The following is a 20,882-nucleotide window of genomic DNA, read 5'->3' as shown; positions in this document are numbered from 1 at the left end:
ATCCACAACTTCTCCAAGAGGAGGATTCTTTTTATTGCAGATGAAAGACATCATAGCTTCAAATCTATGATTGAAATATCTGCATACATTGACAGGATCCAAAGAGCACAATTCTCCAGGTGTCTTGTATTCAATATTATTTATATTGGAATTTGCCTCTCGAAGAAATTCAAGTAAATCATCCCAAGCATACTCAGCACAGCTTAGTGTAACAAACCATGTAGGAGTTCCCAAGTTCCGTAGCATGCATTTCAGTTCTCCATGTCGACGGTACCAATATTCATTAGTCCCACACTGACATGCCATCAGATTAATCAACTGAGATTCTAAATGATCATCTCTCTGATGCACTTTATCCATAAAATCCTTTGCAGTTACATTTTGCAGATGCATTCCAGTTTTTAAAATGTGATTTACTGCATATGAAAGTCCAGACAAGTCACTTTCAAACAGAAGATGAAACATATAAGGGATACATTGTCGAAATCTTGGATCTTCTGCATATAATCTTGTTGTCCGATACTCAGATGCAGGAATCTGCACAGGACGTTCATCATATCGTCCACCTTTTCCTTTTGGAAACAACTGCGGGAAACAACGAGCTTCCAAACTCTCTTCCCATACACTCATGGGACTTCCTGTTGCTTTTTTCATTTGAAACAACTCAATTGTATTCCCCATCACCTCTTTGGAATGAAGTGGATGTACACTGTAATGTTCATAGATCTCTTCACATCTGGACATGTCCACTTTTTCAATTTGTCCACTTAATGTTTAACTATCTTCTGCTAAATATATTTCTTCTTCTCCAACAAACACATTTCTATAGTACTCATTATTTTTTATCAGATACAATGATGCCTTTTGCACTTTTCTAACATCCACTAACTCTTGCCAGATTTTCGTATTCTTAGTAGGAACACCATTAACTAGAATGACTAGTGGCTCATTTTCTGCATGATCTACACCAATAGTTTCAACATTTTTCCTTAAATCTAATGGTAAATAAACAACTCTCCCTTTTCAATCCTCTTTGCAACTCTGATGGAGGTAATTTATTGTTTTGGGCTCCATACAAACAATAGCCTGAAAAGGGTGAACACATTGTATCAGAATAGACTCGTACGTATTTAAATCTATCAGCTCTGGAGGAATAGCAACCAACTCTAGCAGGCATTTTATTCTCATCTAATTTATTATAACAATATTTGCAAATACGCTGCTCACATCCCAAATCAAAACAATCCTCTACCACCAAATAAGTTGCAAATTCCATCCACTTATCATTATCTTCTATTTCACTTTTTAAATACAGATTGACACCCCTAGTCTGATTTTTATAGTGACTTCTCCGACAACAAAAACAAGAAACATTTGGTCTTTCACCTGAAATTACCTGTCATTTCATCCTCAAATTTTTCTGTAATTACAGGTTCTACATTGTCTTCAACATTTTGTTCTACTAATGTGTCAGTTTCTTCACTCTCTTGCTGAGGCCCAAAGTAACAAAACTCAATATCCTCACAGACCTGCTTCACATCTGAAACTGACCCACGCAAAAGAGCACTGTTCAACTCACTTAACTTTAGTGCTGGACTTTAGTGCTGGACTTTTTGCATAATACAACCTTCTCACTAACTTCTGCATTTGAGTATGATGTACTGCCAGCATTCTGAAATGGTGAAAAACACTTTCACAAACTTTCCTAGAAAGACAAGCCAGAGAATGAACTTGCAAACCAGTATGTTTTCTCACTCTGCAAGGGTCTAGTCCTTGCAACAGCTTAATCTTTTGTTTTACACTTTTTTTAGTATAGACTCGTAAAAAACTATGTAATTTTTAAATAGATTCCTGTCGTACACTACAAACACTATTGCAATCCCAAGTGTACACAGGGTTTTTAGCACGTCTCCCTAAAACTTCATCAGCTATCACTTCTTCTGCATTTCTTTCAACCATTTTCTCTTTCTCCATTGGACAACCATCACTAACCTCATAACCTCTACCACTGGTGTCAACTGCGTACAATAATTTTTCACTTAGTGAAAAACTCTCTTCATTAAAAAAAGGCTCTGAACTAGAACTGTGTTTCCATTCTCCCCAAAAAACATCACAACAATTTTTTTTATTAATAACTCTTTTCCTCCTACTTTTGGCCTTCATTACATATATTGATTTATCTAGTGATCGAATTCTGTTCAACACTAAAATAAACAGTTTCCTTTTTACTTCAAAAGCCTTTTCCACAATGCTTTCAATATGCTTCTTCTTTTTATAAAATAAAGCTCTCTTTTTATATTTCTTTACATCTTTCAGCAAATTATGCACTACTCTCTTGTAAAATATTTTTTTGCGTAATTCCTTATACTGATTTTGTCTTCTTTTACCATACTTTATCTCCTTTGACTGAACATTTGCTTTTTTACTTTTCCTTTTATTTTGATTTTTTTTTCTTACTCAAAAAATTATTTGAAGTTGCAGCATTCTCTACATTCTGTTTGCTCCTACAAACATTTTTAATAAATTGCTTTGTGATCTTACCAGAAGATTTTTTCCTTGTAGCCACATTATCTTTTTCATTCAATACTTGTGGTTGATGTTTCTTCAAATAATCCTCCTGTCTCTGTTCTTTTCTTTTTCTTTTTTTTTCTGGCATACTTCTCGATTTTAACGTTGAAAAACAGTATCTGCAAAAAAGAGTCACAAATAAATGTATATTAATAACGTTCAAATTTACAATATTCCATTACTGTATAAACACATTTTTTATAAAAACAGACTAAAAAACTATAGCCCTGAACCACAAGTGTGACGATGAGTAAAACACTACATACATAATGCATACTACTTTGAAGCAGTTCATGCCCTAAAGCCTACCTCACAAAAAGACTACAAGCTAACTAACTGAATGATTACAGTACTAAAAAGAGACACACTGGGTGAGTAACAGGGTGTTTGCTTAAAGTGTATGAATACTAACTGGGGAATTGAAGCTGCTAAAGACAACTGTGTAGCTCACTAGAGAACTGAATGCATACTGGATAGGCATTTAAAGCAGTCCATGTGCTAAGGCCCGGCTCACTGCATGAGTACTTGGGTACTGACTGAATGGTTAGACTACAGCAAGGAGACTGCCTGGATGAATTTATAACTGGTAGACTTTTCGCACAGGCAATGAATTAGTACTTGGTACTAAAAAGGTCACTAAAAGACTGCAAAGGGAGTGACAAGATTTTTGCTGGACTATATGGATATTGACTAGGGAATTGAAAGAATAAAAGAGAAATCTCTAGGTGGTTAAAAGACTGCATGCATAGTGCATAGGGGTTTGAAGCAGTCCATGTGCTAAGTCCTGGCTAAGTGCATGAATACTTAGACAGTAACTGAATCATTAGAGTACTGGAAAGAGAGTGTCTTGGTGAATTTAAAAATGTTTGGGTTTTGGCACAGTGAATGAATTACTACATGGTGCTGAATGGGTCACTAGAAGACTACAAAGACAGTGATAGGGTGTTTCCTGGAAGTGTATGGAAACTGTCTAGAGAATTGAAAGTGTGAAACACAACTGTGTAGGTGGTTAGAGAACTACATGCATACTGCATGGACATTTGAAGCAGTCTATTTGGTAATGAATGGTTCACAACATAAGTACTTAGACACTGACTAAATCATCAGACTACTTCTAGGACAGTGCCTGGGTAAAAATATTAAATTTTCAGTTCTGGGGCAGTAAAGAAAAATACTACATGGTACTGTACTTTAGTGTCGAAGCATGACTCATTTTATCAACGCATAAGCAAAGACTGGCTTCTAATGCTACTAAAACTTGACAACATGACAGGTTTCAAAACAGTTTTCTGTCAGCAAATGCACAATGTTACCAAACGCTTCTCTGACAGTGGTTCCCAAATGCACACAGACTCACAGTGTGATTCTAGACAAGCACCACTATCCCTAGGAGTTTACCAAAACTCATTCACTACAGTGGAAGTGATAGGGGAACTGCACACAATCTACATGTTTCACGACTACACTTTAGTGTCAATGCCTGACTCATTTAATCAACACATAATCAAAGACTGGCTTCTAATGCTACTAAAACTTGACAACATGACAGGTTTCAAAACAGTTTTCTATCAGCAAATGCACGATGTTACCAAACACTTCTCTGACAGTGGTTCCCAAATGCACACAGACTCACAGTGTGATTCTAGACAAGCACCACTATCCCTAGGAGTTTACCAAAACTCATTCACTACAGTGGAAGAGGTAAGGGAACTGCACACAATCTACATATTTCACGACTACCCTTTAGTGTCAATGCCTGACTCATTGAATCACCACATAAGCTAAGACTAACTTCTAATGCTACTAAAACTTGACAACATGACAGGTTTCAAAACAGTTTTCTGTCAGCAAATGCACGATGTTACCAAACGCTTCTCTGACAGTGGTTCCCAAATTCACACAGACTCACAGTGTGATTCTAGACAAGCACCACTATCCCTAGGAGTTTACCAAAACTCATTCACTACAGTGGAAGAGATAAGTGAACTGCACACAATCTACATATTTCACGACTGCACTTTAGTGTCAATGCCTGACTCATTTAATCAACACATAAGCAAAGACTAGCTTCTAATGCTACTAAAACTTGACAACATGACAAGTTTTAAAACAGTTATCTGTCAGTAAATAAACGATGTTACCAAATGCTTCTCTTACAATCCTTACCCAAATGCAAACAGACTCACAGTGTGATTTTAGACAATCAACACTATCCTAGGACTTTACCAAAACTCATTCACTACTGTGGAAGGGGTAAGGGGACTGCACACAATCTACATATTTAAGTACAGCACATCAATGTCAAGGCATGACTCATTTAATCAACATATAAGCAAAGACTGGCTTCTAATGCTACTAAAACTTCACAACAGGACAGATTTCAAAACAGTTTTCTTTCAGCAAATACACGATGTTACCAAACGCTTCACTGACAGTGGTTCCCAAATGTACACAGACTCACAGTGTGATTCTAGACAAGCACCACTATCCCTAGGAGTTTACCAAAACTCATTCACTACACTGGAACTGGTAAAGGAACTGCACACAATCTACATATTTCACAACTGCACTTTAGTGTCAATGCCTGACTCATTTAATCAACACATAATCAACGCATAAGCAATGACTGGCTTCTAATGCTACTAAAACTTGACAACATGACAGGTTTTAAAACAGTTATCTGTCAGTAAATAAACAATGTTACTAAATGCTTCTCTCACAATCCTTACCCAAATGCACACAGACTCACAGTGTGATTTTAGACAAGCAACATTATCCTAGGAGTTTACCAAAACTCATTCACTACTCTGGAAGAGTTAATGGTACTGCACACAATCTACATATTTAAGTTCACCACATCAGTGTCAAAGCATGAATCATTTAATCAAAGCATAAGCAAAGACTGGATTCTAATGCTACTAAAACTTGACAACATGACAGGTTTTAAAACAGTTATCTGTCAGCAAATACATGATGTTACCAAACGCTTCTCTGACAGTGGTTCCCAAATGCGCACAGACTTACAGTGTGATTCTAGACAAGCACCACTATCCCTAGGAGTTTACCAAAACTCATTCACTACAGTGAAAGAGGTAAGGGAACTGCACACAATCTACATATTTCACGACTGCACTTTAGTGTCAATGCCTCACTCATTTAATCAACACATAAGCAAAGACTGGCTTCTAATGCTACTAAAACTTGACAACATGACAAGTTTTAGAACAGTTTTCTAACAGCAAATACATGATGTTACCAAACGCTTCTTTCACAGTGGTTCCCAAATGCACAAAGACTCACAGTGTGATTCTAGACAAGCACCAGTATTCCTAGGAGTTTACCAAAACTCATTCACTACACTGGAAGTGATAAGGGAACTGCACACAATCTACATATTTCACGACTGCTCTTTAGTGTCAATGCCTAACTCATTTAATCAACACATAAGCAGAGACTGGCTTCTGATGCTACTAAAACTTGACAACATGACAGGTTTCAAAACAGTTTTCTGTCAGCAAATACACGTTGTTACCAAACGCTTCTCTGACAGTGGTTCCCAAATGTACACAGACTCACAGTGTGATTCTAGACAAGCACCAGTATTCCTAGGAGTTTACCAAAACTCATTCACTACACTGGAAGTGATAAGGGAACTGCACACAATCTACATATTTCAAGACTGCACTTTAGTGTCAATGCCTGACTCATTTAAGCAACACATAAGCAAAGACTGGCTTCTAATGCTACTAAAACTTGACAACATGACAAGTTTTAAGACAGTTTTCTGTAAGCAAATACACGATATTACCAAATGCTTCTCTCACAGTGGTTCCCAAATGCACACAGACTCACTGTGTGATTCTAGACAAACAACACTTATCCCTTTCACTATATCAAAACACATGTCTTCATCTAGAAGTAGTACTACATTTTAGTATAGAAACATACCATAACTCATTTCACAAATTCATAAACAATGACTGGTTTCTAATTCTACCAAAATATACAAACTGCACAGTTATCTCTCTACAAACACATGAAAAACACAAATGCTTATCACAAAATGGTTTCTACATGCACACACACTGTCAATAAGATTGTAGAGAAAAAAAATACTCCCTACACTTTAGCAGAAAAAATACATTAGTCTGATTAAAATAAAAATACTCTACATACATCCCCTCACAATTAAATAGCTCACCTTTCAAGATGTTTTGTAGATTAAGAAGTATATCAGTCACACACCAGATATCAGTCACACACCAGATTTTCTTATACAGAATCTCTGCACTGTGCACCTGTCAGCAAAACCAAAGAATGGCAAAGTTTCCCTCTCATTTTCCACACATATACATGTAAACATCAAATCACATTCCTTCCCACATAAATTCAAAACCAAACACACATTTCTATTGGTTAAACATATCCACCCTTTCCAAATGACATAAACTTCAACCCTTCCCCCAATCTGCCTTCTGCCCGTTACCATAGAAACAGGTCATGGAACAATGTACTGAGCACACAGGTCACAAGTTCAGCACACACAATGTTGCTAATCAAAACAGCAAGTGTGCTTGACTTCTCAACATATCAGCTTATCATATATAATGTTCCTTACAATCTGTTTTTGTTAATCAATAAGAATCAAGCGTTAAAAAACCAGAAATATGCACCCTACCTTTCAGTGTAGAAGGTTGTCAAACAACCAATGATTTCTTGTCTTTTTTCAAAATTGCATCCTAGCCACCATTTTAGAAACATCTTACTTTCCAAACTGCCATTTCATTTACAGAGACCATCTGAGTGCATCCAGACCTCCTTACAAGATGCTTACAGTGTGGATTGTGGGATACAGCTACATTTTCTGGAGCCAAAGGTATGCATAAAACAAAGGCATTCACAAAGACCTAGGTTTGCCAAATATAGACATTAAATGAATTGGACAGAGAGGGTTAAAGTGGCACCAATTGATGTCATTGGTGAAATCCTTCATGCAAATCCAACACCCTGACCTCATAATAGTGCACTGTGGTTGCAATGACCTAGGCACTTTGACTGGGGTAGGTCTGGAAATGCTTATGAAGGACACCTTTGCACAACTGATTTCACTTTTCCCTAAAACTGCCTTTGTGTATTCTAACATATGCCAAAGGCAGAAATGGGACTGGTCCGATCATTTTTGTCCACAGGTTGAGAAAGCTAGGAAACATGTGAATAAATCTGTTTCTGCTTTTCTCCGAGACTACAGAATGGGATCCATTTACAATAACAATCTGCGCTTTCATATGCAAGAGATGTATAGGAGAGATGGAGTACACTTTACTGATGAAGGAAACAGAGTCTTCCTCAACAACTTTAGACTCTGTATAGGTACTTACTTATAAGTACCAAAAACTCTCAATGAACACAATGGCTCTTTTTAGAGCCACTCAAGAACAAAACACATAAGCTTAATCTTTATCTCTCAACAATTTCATTTTTTTTTTCCTTGGATCCGCGTATCCACTGCGAGAGAATCCGTGCTTTCAAGGCGATAAGAGGCGCGCACCGTGAGTGCATTTCGCCGCTTTTTTTTTTTTTAAAAAGGGGGGCCCCAAGGGGTCCTTCTGGGACCCCCTAAGCACCTCTAGAGGGTCAGAGTATTTCCACTCTGCCCCCTTTATATGTTTTACGCACTTATTCCCCTTGCTTCTTCAGCCTTGCTTCTACCGAGGCAGAAAATGGCCGCCAACAGTTCCTGGTTTCGAATGTAGAGAGACGCTCGACAGCCAATTAGCATTCAGCGCGCGATCGGAAGGTTGCGCGCTCCGTTCAGGGAGGGTTCACTTACGGTGCGAGTAGGGTCCGCGGATCCTCCGCTGCCATAGATATCACTAACTTTTTTACCCTAATTTTCTCAGGAACTACTGAACAGATTCACACCAAATATGCAAAAGGCACGAGTCCGAACTGAGGACTACCTCTTTGCCAAATTTGGTGTCATTCCGTTCAGCGGTTCAGGCTGAAGCTGCGACAACAGATCCTATGGGAAATTACATGGGGAAAACGCGTTTTGGGACCCCCTTTTTTCTTGGCCCCCACTTGACGAATCACCACAAAACTTTTAGGGTAGGAGCGGAGTGGAGCTGGCCAAAAGTTTGGAGAATTTCACGAAGATTCGTCAATCGACGCCAAAGAAATTCCCAATAGAATGTTGCGGATTTCCTACGGAAAATAGGTCCTAACTATAACTATCTACTGGCGACCGCCAGTAGATCAGTAGATTACTCCTGCTTGATTACTGATGCGAGGTGCACTCGAACACTGACAGCGGGCCTCAAGCGTGTCCCACATCACAGGTTTGCAGGCTTTCCCCTCCCGATATGCTTTCACAGTTCTTCACCATTACGCCGACGCGTTTCGAATTTCACATTCTTCTTCACAGGCTGATGGTTGAGAGAAAACACGCAAGACTCTTCACTGTTGTCCCGCATTTCTTTTTATTGCGCGCCCTCTATGGGCTACTTTGAATAAGATGCGCATTGGATGCTGGTACATGCAGTGTAGGACCTCTTTGTTAAAACTGCGTGAATGTTCTGCTGCTTGTATAAAGCTCACGATTGAGCCTCGGTCGGTTCAAGCCTCCTTAATCCTCTGCCAACATTCCACATACGAGGACTGCTGGATGCATGCCCCCCGTGGCCCCCAGGTTGTCAGGGTGGTGCGACCTCGGCGGTCAGAACACCGCCTGTAAATCCTGGCTCCTGCTTGATTACTGATGCGAGGTGCACTCGAACACTGACAGCGGGCCTCAAGCGTGTCCCACATCACAGGTATGCAGGCTTTCCCCTCCCGATATGCTTTCACAGTTCTTCACCATTACGCCGACGCGTTTCGAATTTCACATTCTTCTTCACAGGCTGATGGTTGAGAGAAAACACGCGAGACTCTTCACTGTTGTCCCGCATTTCTTTTTATTGCGCGCCCTCTATGGGCTACTTTGAATAAGATGCGCATTGGATGCTGGTACATGCAGTGTAGGACCTCTTTGTTAAAACTGCGTGAATGTTCTGCTGCTTGTATAAAGCTCACGATTGAGCCTCGGTCGGTTCAAACCTCCTTAATCCTCTGCCAACATTCCACATTCGAGGACTGCTGGATGCATGCCCCCCGTGGCCCCCAGGTTGTCTGGGTGGTGCAACCTCGGCGGTCAGAACACCGCCTGTAAATCCTGGCACCTGCTTGATTACTGATGCGAGGTGCACTCGCACACTGACAGCGGGCCTCAAGCATGTCCCACATCACAGGTATGCAGGCTTTCCCCTCCCGATATGCTTTCACAGTTCTTCACCATTACGCCGACGCGTTTCGAATTTCACATTCTTCTTCACAGGCTGATGGTTGAGAGAAAACACGCGAGACTCTTCACTGTTGTCCCGCATTTCTTTTTATTGCGCGCCCTCTATGGGCTACTTTGAATAAGATGTGCATTGGATGCTGGTACATGCAGTGTAGGACCTCTTTGTTAAAACTGCGTGAATGTTCTGCTGCTTGTATAAAGCTCACGATTGAGCCTTGGTCGGTTCAAGCCTCCTTAATACTCTGCCAACATTCCACATACGAGTACTGCTGGATGCATGCACCCCGTGGCCCCCAGGTTGTCGGGGTGGTGCAACCTCGGCGGTCAGAACACCGCCTGTAAATCCTGGCTCCTACTTGATTACTGATGCGAGGTGCACTCGAACACTGACAGCGGGCCTCAAGCGTGTCCCACATCACAGGTATGCAGGCTTTCCCCACCCGATATGCTTTCACAGTTCTTCACCATTACGCCGACGCGTTTCGAATTTCACATTCTTCTTCACAGGCTGATGGTTGAGAGAAAACACGTGAGACTCTTCACTGTTGTCCCGCATTTCTTTTTATTGCGCGCCCTCTATGGGCTACTTTGAATAAGATGCGCATTGGATGCTAGTACATGCAGTGTAGGACCTCTTTGTTAAAACTGCGTGAATGTTCTGCTGCTTGTATAAAGCTCACGATTGAGCCTCGGTCGGTTCAAGCCTCCTTAATCCTCTGCCAACATTCCACATACGAGGACTGCTGGATGCATGCCCCCCGTGGCCCCCAGGTTGTCGGGGTGGTGCAACCTCGGCGGTCAGAACACCGCCTGTAAATCCTGGCTCCTGCTTGATTACTGATGCGAGGTGCACTCGAACACTGACAGTGGGCCTCAAGCGTGTCCCACATCACAGGTATGCAGGCTTTCCCCTCCCGATATGCTTTCACAGTTCTTCACCATTACGCCGACGCATTTCGAATTTCACATTCTTCTTCACAGGCTGATGGTTGAGAGAAAACACGCGAGACTCTTCACTGTTGTCCCGCATTTCTTTTTATTGCGCGCCCTCTATGGGCTACTTTGAATAAGATGCGCATTGGATGCTGGTACATGCAGTGTAGGACCTCTTTGTTAAAACTGCGTGAATGTTCTGCTGCTTGTATAAAGCTCACGATTGACCCTCGGTCGGTTCAAGCCTCCTTAATCCTCTGCCAACATTCCACATACGAGGACTGCTGGATGCATGCCCCCCGTGGCCCCCAGGTTGTTGGGGTGGTGCAACCTCGGCGGTCAGAACACTGCCTGTAAATCCTGGCTCCTGCTTTATTACTGATGCGAGGTGCACTCGAACACTGACAGCGGGCCTCAAGCGTGTCCCACATCACAGGTATGCAGGCTTTCCCCTCCCGATATGCTTTCACAGTTCTTCACCATTACGCCGACGCGTTTCGAATTTCACATTCTTCTTCACAGGCTGATGGTTGAGAGAAAACACGCGAGACTCTTCACTGTTGTCCCGCATTTCTTTTTATTGCGCGCCCTCTATGGGCTACTTTGAATAAGATGTGCATTGGATGCTGGTACATGCAGTGTAGGACCTCTTTGTTAAAACTGCGTGAATGTTCTGCTGCTTGTATAAAGCTCACGATTGAGCCTCGGTCGGTTCAAGCCTCCTTAATCCTCTGCCAACATTCCACATACGAGGACTGCTGGATGCATGCCCCCCGTGGCCCCCAGGTTGTCAGGGTGGTGCGACCTCGGCGGTCAGAACACCGCCTGTAAATCCTGGCTCCTGCTTGATTACTGATGCGAGGTGCACTCGAACACTGACAGCGGGCCTCAAGCGTGTCCCACATCACAGGTATGCAGGCTTTCCCCTCCCGATATGCTTTCACAGTTTTTCACCATTACGCCGACGCGTTTTGAATTTCACATTCTTCTTCACAGGCTGATGGTTGAGAGAAAACACGCGAGACTCTTCACTGTTGTCCCGCATTTCTTTTTATTGCGCGCCCTCTATGGGCTACTTTGAATAAGATGCGCATTGGATGCTGGTACATGCAGTGTAGGACCTCTTTGTTAAAACTGCGTGAATGTTCTGCTGCTTGTATAAAGCTCACGATTGACCCTCGGTCGGTTCAAGCCTCCTTAATCCTCTGCCAACATTCCACATACGAGGACTGCTGGATGCATGCCCCCCGTGGCCCCCAGGTTGTCGGGGTGGTGCAACCTCGGCGGTCAGAACACCGCCTGTAAATCCTGGCTCCTGCTTGATTACTGATGCGAGGTGCACTCGAACACTGACAGCGGGCCTCAAGCGTGTCCCACATCACAGGTATGCAGGCTTTCCCCTCCCGATATGCTTTCACAGTTCTTCACCATTACGCCGACGCGTTTCGAATTTCACATTCTTCTTCACAGGCTGATGGTTGAGAGAAAACACACGAGCCTCTTCACTGTTGTCCCGCATTTCTTTTTATTGCGCGCCCTCTATGGGCTACTTTGAATGAGATGCGCATTGGATGCTGGTACATGCAGTGTAGGACCTCTTTGTTAAAACTGCGTGATTGTTCTGCTGCTTGTATAAAGCTCACGATTGAGCCTCGGTCGGTTCAAGCCTCCTTAATCCTCTGCCAACATTCCACATTCAAGGACTGCTGGATGCATGCCCCCCGTGGCCCCCAGGTTGTCAGGGTGGTGCGACCTCGGCGGTCAGAACACCGCCTGTAAATCCTGGCTCCTGCTTGATTACTGATGGGAGGTGCACTCGAACACTGACAGCGGGCCTCAAGCGTATCCCACATCACAGGTATGCAGGCTTTCCCCTCCCGATATGCTTTCACAGTTCTTCACCATTACGCCGACGCGTTTCGAATTTCACATTCTTCTTCACAGGCTGATGGTTGAGAGAAAACACGCGAGACTCTTCACTGTTGTCCCGCATTTCTTTTTATTGCGCGCCCTCTATGGGCTACTTTGAATAAGATGCGCATTGGATGCTGGTACATGCAGTGTAGGACCTCTTTGTTAAAACTGCGTGAATGTTCTGCTGCTTGTATAAAGCTCACGATTGAGCCTCGGTCGGTTCAAGCCTCCTTAATCCTCTGCCAACATTCCACATACGAGGACTGCTGGATGCATGCCCCCCGTGGCCCCCAGGTTGTCGGGGTGGTGCAACCTCGGCGGTCAGAACAATGCCTATAAACCCTGGCTCCTGCTTGATTACTGATGCGAGGTGCACTCGAACATTGACAGCGGGCCTCAAGCGTGTCCCACATCACAGGTATGCAGGCTTTCCCCTCCCGATATGCTTTCACAGTTCTTCACCATTACGCCGACGCGTTTCGAATTTCACATCCTTCTTCACAGGCTGATGGTTGAGAGAAAACACGCGAGACTCTTCACTGTTGTCCCGCATTTCTTTTTATTGCGCGCCCTCTATGGGCTACTTTGAATAAGATGCGCATTGGATGTTGGTACATGCAGTGTAGGACCTCTTTGTTAAAACTGCGTGAATATGGGACACGCTTGAGGCCCGCTGTCAGTGTTCGAGTGCACCTCGCATCAGTAATCAAGCAGGAGCCAGGATTTACAGGCGGTGTTCTGACCGCCGAGGTTGCACCACCCCGACAACCTGGGGGCCACAGGGGGCATGCATCCAGCAGTCCTCGTATGTGGAATGTTGGCAGAGGATTAAGGAGGCTTGAACCAACCGAGGCTCAATTGTGAGCTTTATACAAGCAGCAGATTATTCACGCAGTTTTAACAAAGAGGTCCTACACTGCATGTACCAGCATCCAATGCGCATCTTATTCAAAGTAGCCCATAGAGGGCGCGCAATAAAAAGAAATGCGGGACAACAGTGAAGAGTCTCGCATGTTTTCTCTCAACCATCAGCCTGTGAAGAAGGATGTGAAATTCGAAACGCGTCGGCGTAATGGTGAAGAACTGTGAAAGCATATCGGGAGGGGAAAGCCTGCATACCTGCGATGTGGGACACGCTTGAGGCCCGCTGTCAGTGTTCGAGTGCACCTCGCATCAGTAATCAAGCAGGAGCCAGGATATATATATATATATATATATATATATATATATATATTGCCTACTGGCAGTCGCGAGATGGTAGTTAGAGTTAGGAACATGTCTCCATAATGAAGGGTTTTTGTTTTGACAATAACTTTGGTGCGCTTTACAAATCATCACATATTTTTAAAAACTTTTGCTACAGTTGGTTCAGCTGCTGTGTTGAAAGTTTCATGGTGATCCGTCAAGTGGTGTCCCAAAACATATTTTCCTCATGCATTTTTTAACACAACTACAGCCCAAACTGCTAAACGGAGTTACACCAGATGTGGCAGAGAGCTAGATGTTGTTCCAGAAAGCATGTTTTGGTGTAAATCCGTTAAGTAGTTTTAGAGATATTTAAATTAAAAAATATAGATATCTGGGGACACGGATACTTGCAATGGACTTGCAGATCCACAGTCCCCGTGCTGAAATTTGATTGGCTACCAACACTTCAGCCAGGATGTGTTGGCAGCCATCTTGGGACTCGGCTTGAAGCCAAGCCCCACAAAAAATGTGCAGGGAAGGAATACCCTGACCCCCCGTCGGGGGTTAAAAGCATTTTATTGGAATTGAATTTTGCCATGAATTCACGGGTGGACCACGGCTCCATGGCAAAGTTGTAAAAAAATAACGCATCTTTTTCAGGAAGCCCCCCTGTTTCTCAAATCCTGGGGAATGCGGGGTTATTTTAATAAAGGCGGGGACTCATAGGGCCCCCCTCCTTGGCTTTTGATAAGCCCCTAGGACCACCACCTCTCTGGGGCAAACAATGCTAAGAATGCGGGGGCCTCTCCAACCCCCCTGCTGCCCCGGGGAAACACCATCTCCCTGGGTCAAACAATAGTAGTAATATGGGGGCCCGCCAGACCATCCTGCAGCCCTGGAGACCAACCACCTCCCCGGGGAAAATAGTAGTAACAATACCAGTGGTCCCGCCTGCTCCCACCGCAGCCCTAGGGACCACCACTTCCCTGGGACAAAACCAAACAAAGGAGAAGGGCCACGTGGCCACCCTTCTAGTACCATAAATGATCCTGGGACAGTCACCCCCCAGGGCTGACTCCTGCTATGTCCGGGGGTGCCCACCCTGTTTGCATTTCCAATTTAATGATTACCAAAATGTGATTTCTACTCAATAGAAATTGCATTTTGCACCACTGAAAATGCTTTTGTACATATCGATTTGGCATTTAGAATTTCCTAATGGCATGAATTGCGATTTGCACCGTTAGAAAATGCAAACTGCCTTCGTACATTTTTCCCTTAATGTTTGCTCACACTTTGCCAGAGCTTTACAACTGCTCCCGCCAAAATGATAGAGAGCAAACACAGGTTTCCCTGCCTGCACCACTGCTGGTAGAGGAACCGCTATGTACCGGGGGTGGGAACCCCGGGACATAGCTGTAGCTGGCCCTGGGGAATGGGATCCCCAGGGCCATTATTGGCTTTGGGAGAGGGGCCATGAGGTCCTGTTAGACCTGGCTTTTTCACCAGGTTTACCTCCAGAATTGTTGCTTTTTGGCCTCCTGTTTCTGACCTGCTTTTGTTGGTTTTATGACTCTGGGCACTTTACCACTGCTGATCAGTGCTAAAGTGCATATGCTCTCCCTGTAAATTGTGTTTATGGATTGGCATTTCCATGACTGGCTTATTTGATTTACTACTAAGGGGCATATGTATCAAGCTAATTTTTACTCGCAAACGCTGCGAATCGCAAAATACAGCGTTTGCGAGTAAAAATTCGCAAAACGGGATGTATTAGGCAAAATCCCATCGCAAAATTAAGGAATTGCTAATTTAGCGATTTCTTAATTTTGCGTAATCATTTAAGAAATCGCACATTGCGATTTCTTAAATGATATGTAAAAAGCACCCAAGTTGTGCGAATTATCCTTAAGAAATCGCAAATTACCACCAACTTCCAGTTGGTGGTAATTTGCGATTTCCTTTCAAAATGCACTATTTTTAATTTTGCAAAGTGCCACGTGACGCTCATACATGCCCTTAGGGCATGTATGTGCGCCATATGCACACACATGCTCATTTCAGGGGTGCATCAGGGTGTCATCATGACACCCTTGCACCTTTGAAATTATTCTCAAATTGCGATTAGCAAATTGCGAATTCGCTATTTGAGAATTACTTCCCATTCATTCCTATGGGTCTCCTGGCCCATAGAAATGAATGGCCAGGTATTCCTTAATTGCGATTTCGCAATTTGCTAATCGCAATTAAGGAATTTTAAGAAATCGCAAAAAGTTTGCGAATTTTTAAATACATCCCGTTTTGCAATTCTCAAATAGCGATTCCTTAACAATCGCTATTTGAGAATCGCAAATGGTGATGTTGATACATATGCCCCTAAGTCCCTAGTACAGTGCACTGTGTGAACCCAGGGCCTGTAAATCAGATGGTGTTAGTGGTCCTGCAGCACTGTTAGGGCCACCCACACAAGCAGCCTATCAAAGGATTCTCAGACCTGCCACTGCAGTGTCTGCACACAGTCTCTACTGCTATGTCGACCTGTCAAGTGTTTCCCTTTTCTTACTTGTGAGTCACCCCTAAGGTAGGTCCAAGGTATCCCCGTGGGCAGGGTGTACTGTATATAAAAGGTAGGACATGTATTGAAGTATGTGACATGTCCTGATAGGGAAATACAGTGTATTTCATTTTTCACTATTGAAAGACTATCTCTCCCATTGGAAAGAATAGAAGTTTACTTATAACATCTCATAAGTATAACTTCCCATAAGTATAACTTCCCATTGGGACAAGATAGAAAGTTGGAGTTTAGTATGCCTGAACGCAGAATATAAAAATGCATCTTTTAGTAAAGATGATTTTTATATTGTGTGTTTGAAAATGGAATAGGTGATGTTACAACGCATGCTATTACATTGCATGCTGTTGCAACGCAAACCTTTACTCCGACTTTATGTCAGGGGGGCACTGGAAGTTAGAATAGATTAATTTTTTATCCCAACTCCAGTGTGTGCAACAGTAGGGAAGATGTTGGAGTTAAATCCAACACCTTCTACCCACTGCTGCACACCTTTTGCGTTGCAACAACATGCGATGTAAAGGCATGCATTGTAACAGTTTTGTTGTAAAGGCTGTCCCCTTGAAAATGCTATCTCCACCTCCTTTCGGGAAGCTGGACCGGAGAGGACAGAACTGGTTTTGAGTGAGCACAGAGCCTCTCTGCCACAAGAGAACAAAGAGGAATGAAATATAAATATTGGGGCCCAGACCCCAGAACTTTACAATACTTCTGGACTCAAGGGGAAGCTCTGCCAAGGAGTAAAGCTGTGTGCTGTTTGGGGTTGACCTGCAGTGACTGTTTCTGCCAAGGAGAGGAGAAATACTTTGCTGTGTGCTGTGTATCCTGCTTGAAGAAGATCTCCAAGGCTTGAAGTAGAGCTTGCTTCCTGTTTTGAAGTCTCGTGGACACAAAGACGTCAACACCAGCCCCCCTGAACTTCCTTACTGGGAGTTCTGACCTACCAAGAGATGCCTGCTGCTGAGTTGGGCCTCTGGAGGTTGTTCCTGCTATTGGAAGCTGGAAAAGAGGCACAACTTCGAGATGCGTGACGTATCCACACCCCTTTCTGATGCATCGCTGCTGTGCTGCTGGAGAAACCAATGTAGCACCAGCCCACCGCTGGAGAAATCGCAGCACGTGATATCCCGTGCACCGATCTCCGAAGTCCAAGATCACTGCACTGATTCCGATGCAGGCCCTGGTGTGTGGTTGCAAGAACCAACCCATCCTGGGACCCCGACTGGAGAGAACAACGCAGCGCCATTGCCACCAAATCTAAAACCGACGCATCCCCGATCCCCCTGCATCGCACTGTGGCGCAAGTCTACCGGGGCTGCAGTAAAAAAACAACATATCACCTCCTTGCACAGCAAAAAACAAATGCATCACCTCCCTTTCAGTAAGGAACTGACACATCACTTACCCTGCGTGGCAGTTAGGAACGAGCGTACCACCTCCCCTGGAGTAAGGAACCGATGCATCACCTTTCCTGCACATAAAGAACCGACGAATCACCTCCCCTGAGGCTGTTTTTTTAGGGATTGTGGTGCATCCAAGGTACTTTGTGTTGAAAGTGTTGCATCAACAGTTTGCTATGGACAGAACTATTTTTAACTTCCAAAAATTACATTTTGATTACTGTATTTTGGATTTTTGTCGTTTTGCTCTTGTTTAGTTTCGATAAAGATTACTTATTTTTCTAAACTGGTGTGGTGTCTATCTGTAGTGTATTACTGTATGTGTGCACAAATGCTTTACACACTGCCTCCGAGATAAGCATATCTGCTTGTGCCAAGCTACCAAGAGTATGAGAAGGGGTTATTTTAGAAGTGTATCCCCCTTACCCTGACTAGGAAGAAGAGTCCCTACTTGGACAACGGTGCAAACCATTGCCAACCAGAGACCCCCATTTCTAACAGGCCCCCACTCAAATTTGTTTGCACAACCAGGCCCCGGTGGTTGGGGTCCTCGGAGCTGAAATTGTTGGAGTCCCTATGGGACCCCAAAACCAGGCCTAGAGGGTCAGGGTAGTCTTACCCTGCCACCTTGTCTTTCTTTTTCATGTTTTATGAACTCTCGGATCTCGGATGAGACCCAGTCCCAAGTTGGCCACCACCACTTCCTGCTTAAAATAATAGCAGTCAATCGGCTCTCATAACATATTTCTTTAATAACTCCAAAACTACTGAATGGATTCACACCACATTACAAGAAGGGCTTTTTCTAGACCAACATCTAGCACTCTTCCAAATTTGGTGTAATTCTGTTCAGCGGTTTGAGATATAGTCATGTTCTAAATTCCTATGGGAAACTGCATTTTGGGAACCCCACTTTTCTCAGTTGCTGCTTGACAAATCACCCACAGCTTTACAAACAGCAGCTGAATTGACTGGCACACTGCTTTTGAAAATTTTGTGAACACAGCATCAAAATTATTAGCAAAGAAATTGCGCTTTCCTTATGGAAAGTAGGTACTAACTATAACTACATACTGATGACTGCCAGTAGATAATATATATATATAGATAGATATAAGTTCAAGGTAAGTATGTGGAGTTTAGAATAGTAAATCTTTACTTAGCTTCCCAATATTTTTCTTCCTGTTATTCTGGGAATACAGTCCGACATTATGTTGTCTTATATTTCAAAGTCGGTATAAGATCTTTACTAATTTTAAAGTTCTGCCTCTGATGGAGGGTAGATATTATCTGACGTCTACCTTTCATCAATTCTCACCTGTAAAAGATCATTATGACAAATATTTCGTGATGAACACCTGTTAACCTGCTAAGTCGAAAAACATGAGAATACATGCTGCATCGTAAAAGCATGCAGAGTGTTCTAAAATGGTGATATGAAAATGTAAACAAAATAAAGAGAGTAAATGAGAAATATACATGACCATATTTATGCATGGTGCGAAAATAAAATATTGTTAAAATAGAGAGTTTTGTGATAGTAACATTCAAAATGTGCATCGTACTTGAAATATATACACACATGAGGAATTACTTGAAATGCAAAATTACTTAAATTAGAGAGATTTGATGTATTGCAAATCTGAGCTTCTGTAACGTTTATACAATAACTCATGTATTGAGAGTGACACATTAATAATTTGCTTTGAAAGTTATAAAATACAAATAATGCTCGATTAAAGGTTTTTAGTAGTACCTTATACTGATATGTAGTACCTGAAAGAAACTATAACTGCTGTAATTGAGAGAATCGAAATACATCTATGAAATGTGTGATTTATAATTAAATTAAATTGCAGCGATTCCGCTAATTTTCATGGAGGCCTCAAATGCTTCTCCTACTCTGCCTTAAAGTAAAATCGTGTGAGAAAGACACCTAAGCCCTTTGAGAACGTTCTGTGACGTTCCATTTCTGTATTAGCTAACAATGGACTCACTTCTTGCTAAAAAGCATATTCGATAGAAATGTAACAGTATTGTTGGATACCCAGGGGAAAGCAGTTGGAAATATATAGACTGTTAGCGAAGTAAAGTTCCACCCACCTCCGTGGAAGTGACGAAATGGGAATACAATTGAATTTAATGAATCTTAATGAAATTTGCAAAAAGGATTACTTAATTCTTCTGGATTTGTGTGATTCAATGATCACCCCACAACAGCCGACTATGAGTGACCAATGAGAACCCCATGGACTGATGGAGTTGATATGTTAAGAGGTGTAAACCTGGAATATTTTAAGGTATAATTGCCCTATCGGAGGAGGAGTCGGGCTGGCTGTCATTTTCCTTTCCTGCCTGGCATGCTGTCGGACAGACTTTGGATCCCTATTGTCTTTCTATGCCCCCTTCATTCCACACTGGGTGGAAAAGACTTTAACGAACTGAACTATATTTAACTGCAACCTCGAATCCTGTACTTTGGTAAAGTGTGCAGGAAAATAACCTTTTGACTGAGAGGTTGTCTGACTCCAACTGTGGCACACGGTGCAGCAGATCAGACTTGACCAGATCTAACTGAGAACGAATTTGAAACGATCAGCTTTGCTTTAGGTATGTATGATTAATCACCGAGCCTCAAATTTATCCTGTTTTCTCTCCACAGAGGAATGTACAGCTGTCTAATAATGCTCTGTATTGTGTTCAGAGGCTACTGGTAATTTTACTTTGTCATTAAATTTCTGATTTGAAGTGTATTTTCTTTACTTGTCTATGCAATACGAGGCATTAGATAAATGGTTTCCATGAATTATCTTTATTGATTCTGTCTCTTTCTTTTGGTTGTATCTGCGGCTGAAAAAGGTTTTGGTTTATGTTTGAGGTTACAATTATTTTATTCCAGAACCTCATAGAATAATTGTTCACGTTTCCTAGTATTCTAGTCCCTGTCAGCTCAAAGATCCATCAG

General features: G+C 42.6%; 1 protein-coding gene across 1 annotated transcript in view; it reads right to left on the bottom strand.

Annotated features, from left to right (window-relative positions):
- Window positions 1–18,562, bottom strand: part of LOC146830329 (fucolectin-like) — a 134,574-nt gene extending 116,012 nt beyond the window's left edge. Inside the window, exon 1 of the mRNA XM_085603712.1 lies at window positions 18,537–18,562. Coding sequence (XP_085459838.1) covers window positions 18,537–18,562 — 26 coding nt within the window. The remainder of the gene's footprint in view (window positions 1–18,536) is intronic.
- Between the last annotated feature and the right edge of the window lie 2,320 nt (window positions 18,563–20,882).

Source organism: Triturus cristatus, chromosome 5_1, assembly GCF_964204655.1.
Source record: "Triturus cristatus chromosome 5_1, aTriCri1.1, whole genome shotgun sequence".
Lineage (NCBI taxonomy): Eukaryota > Metazoa > Chordata > Amphibia > Caudata > Salamandridae > Triturus > Triturus cristatus.
The sequence above is the reverse complement of the archived record's forward strand: the minus strand, read 5'-3'. Positions and strand labels throughout refer to the sequence as shown.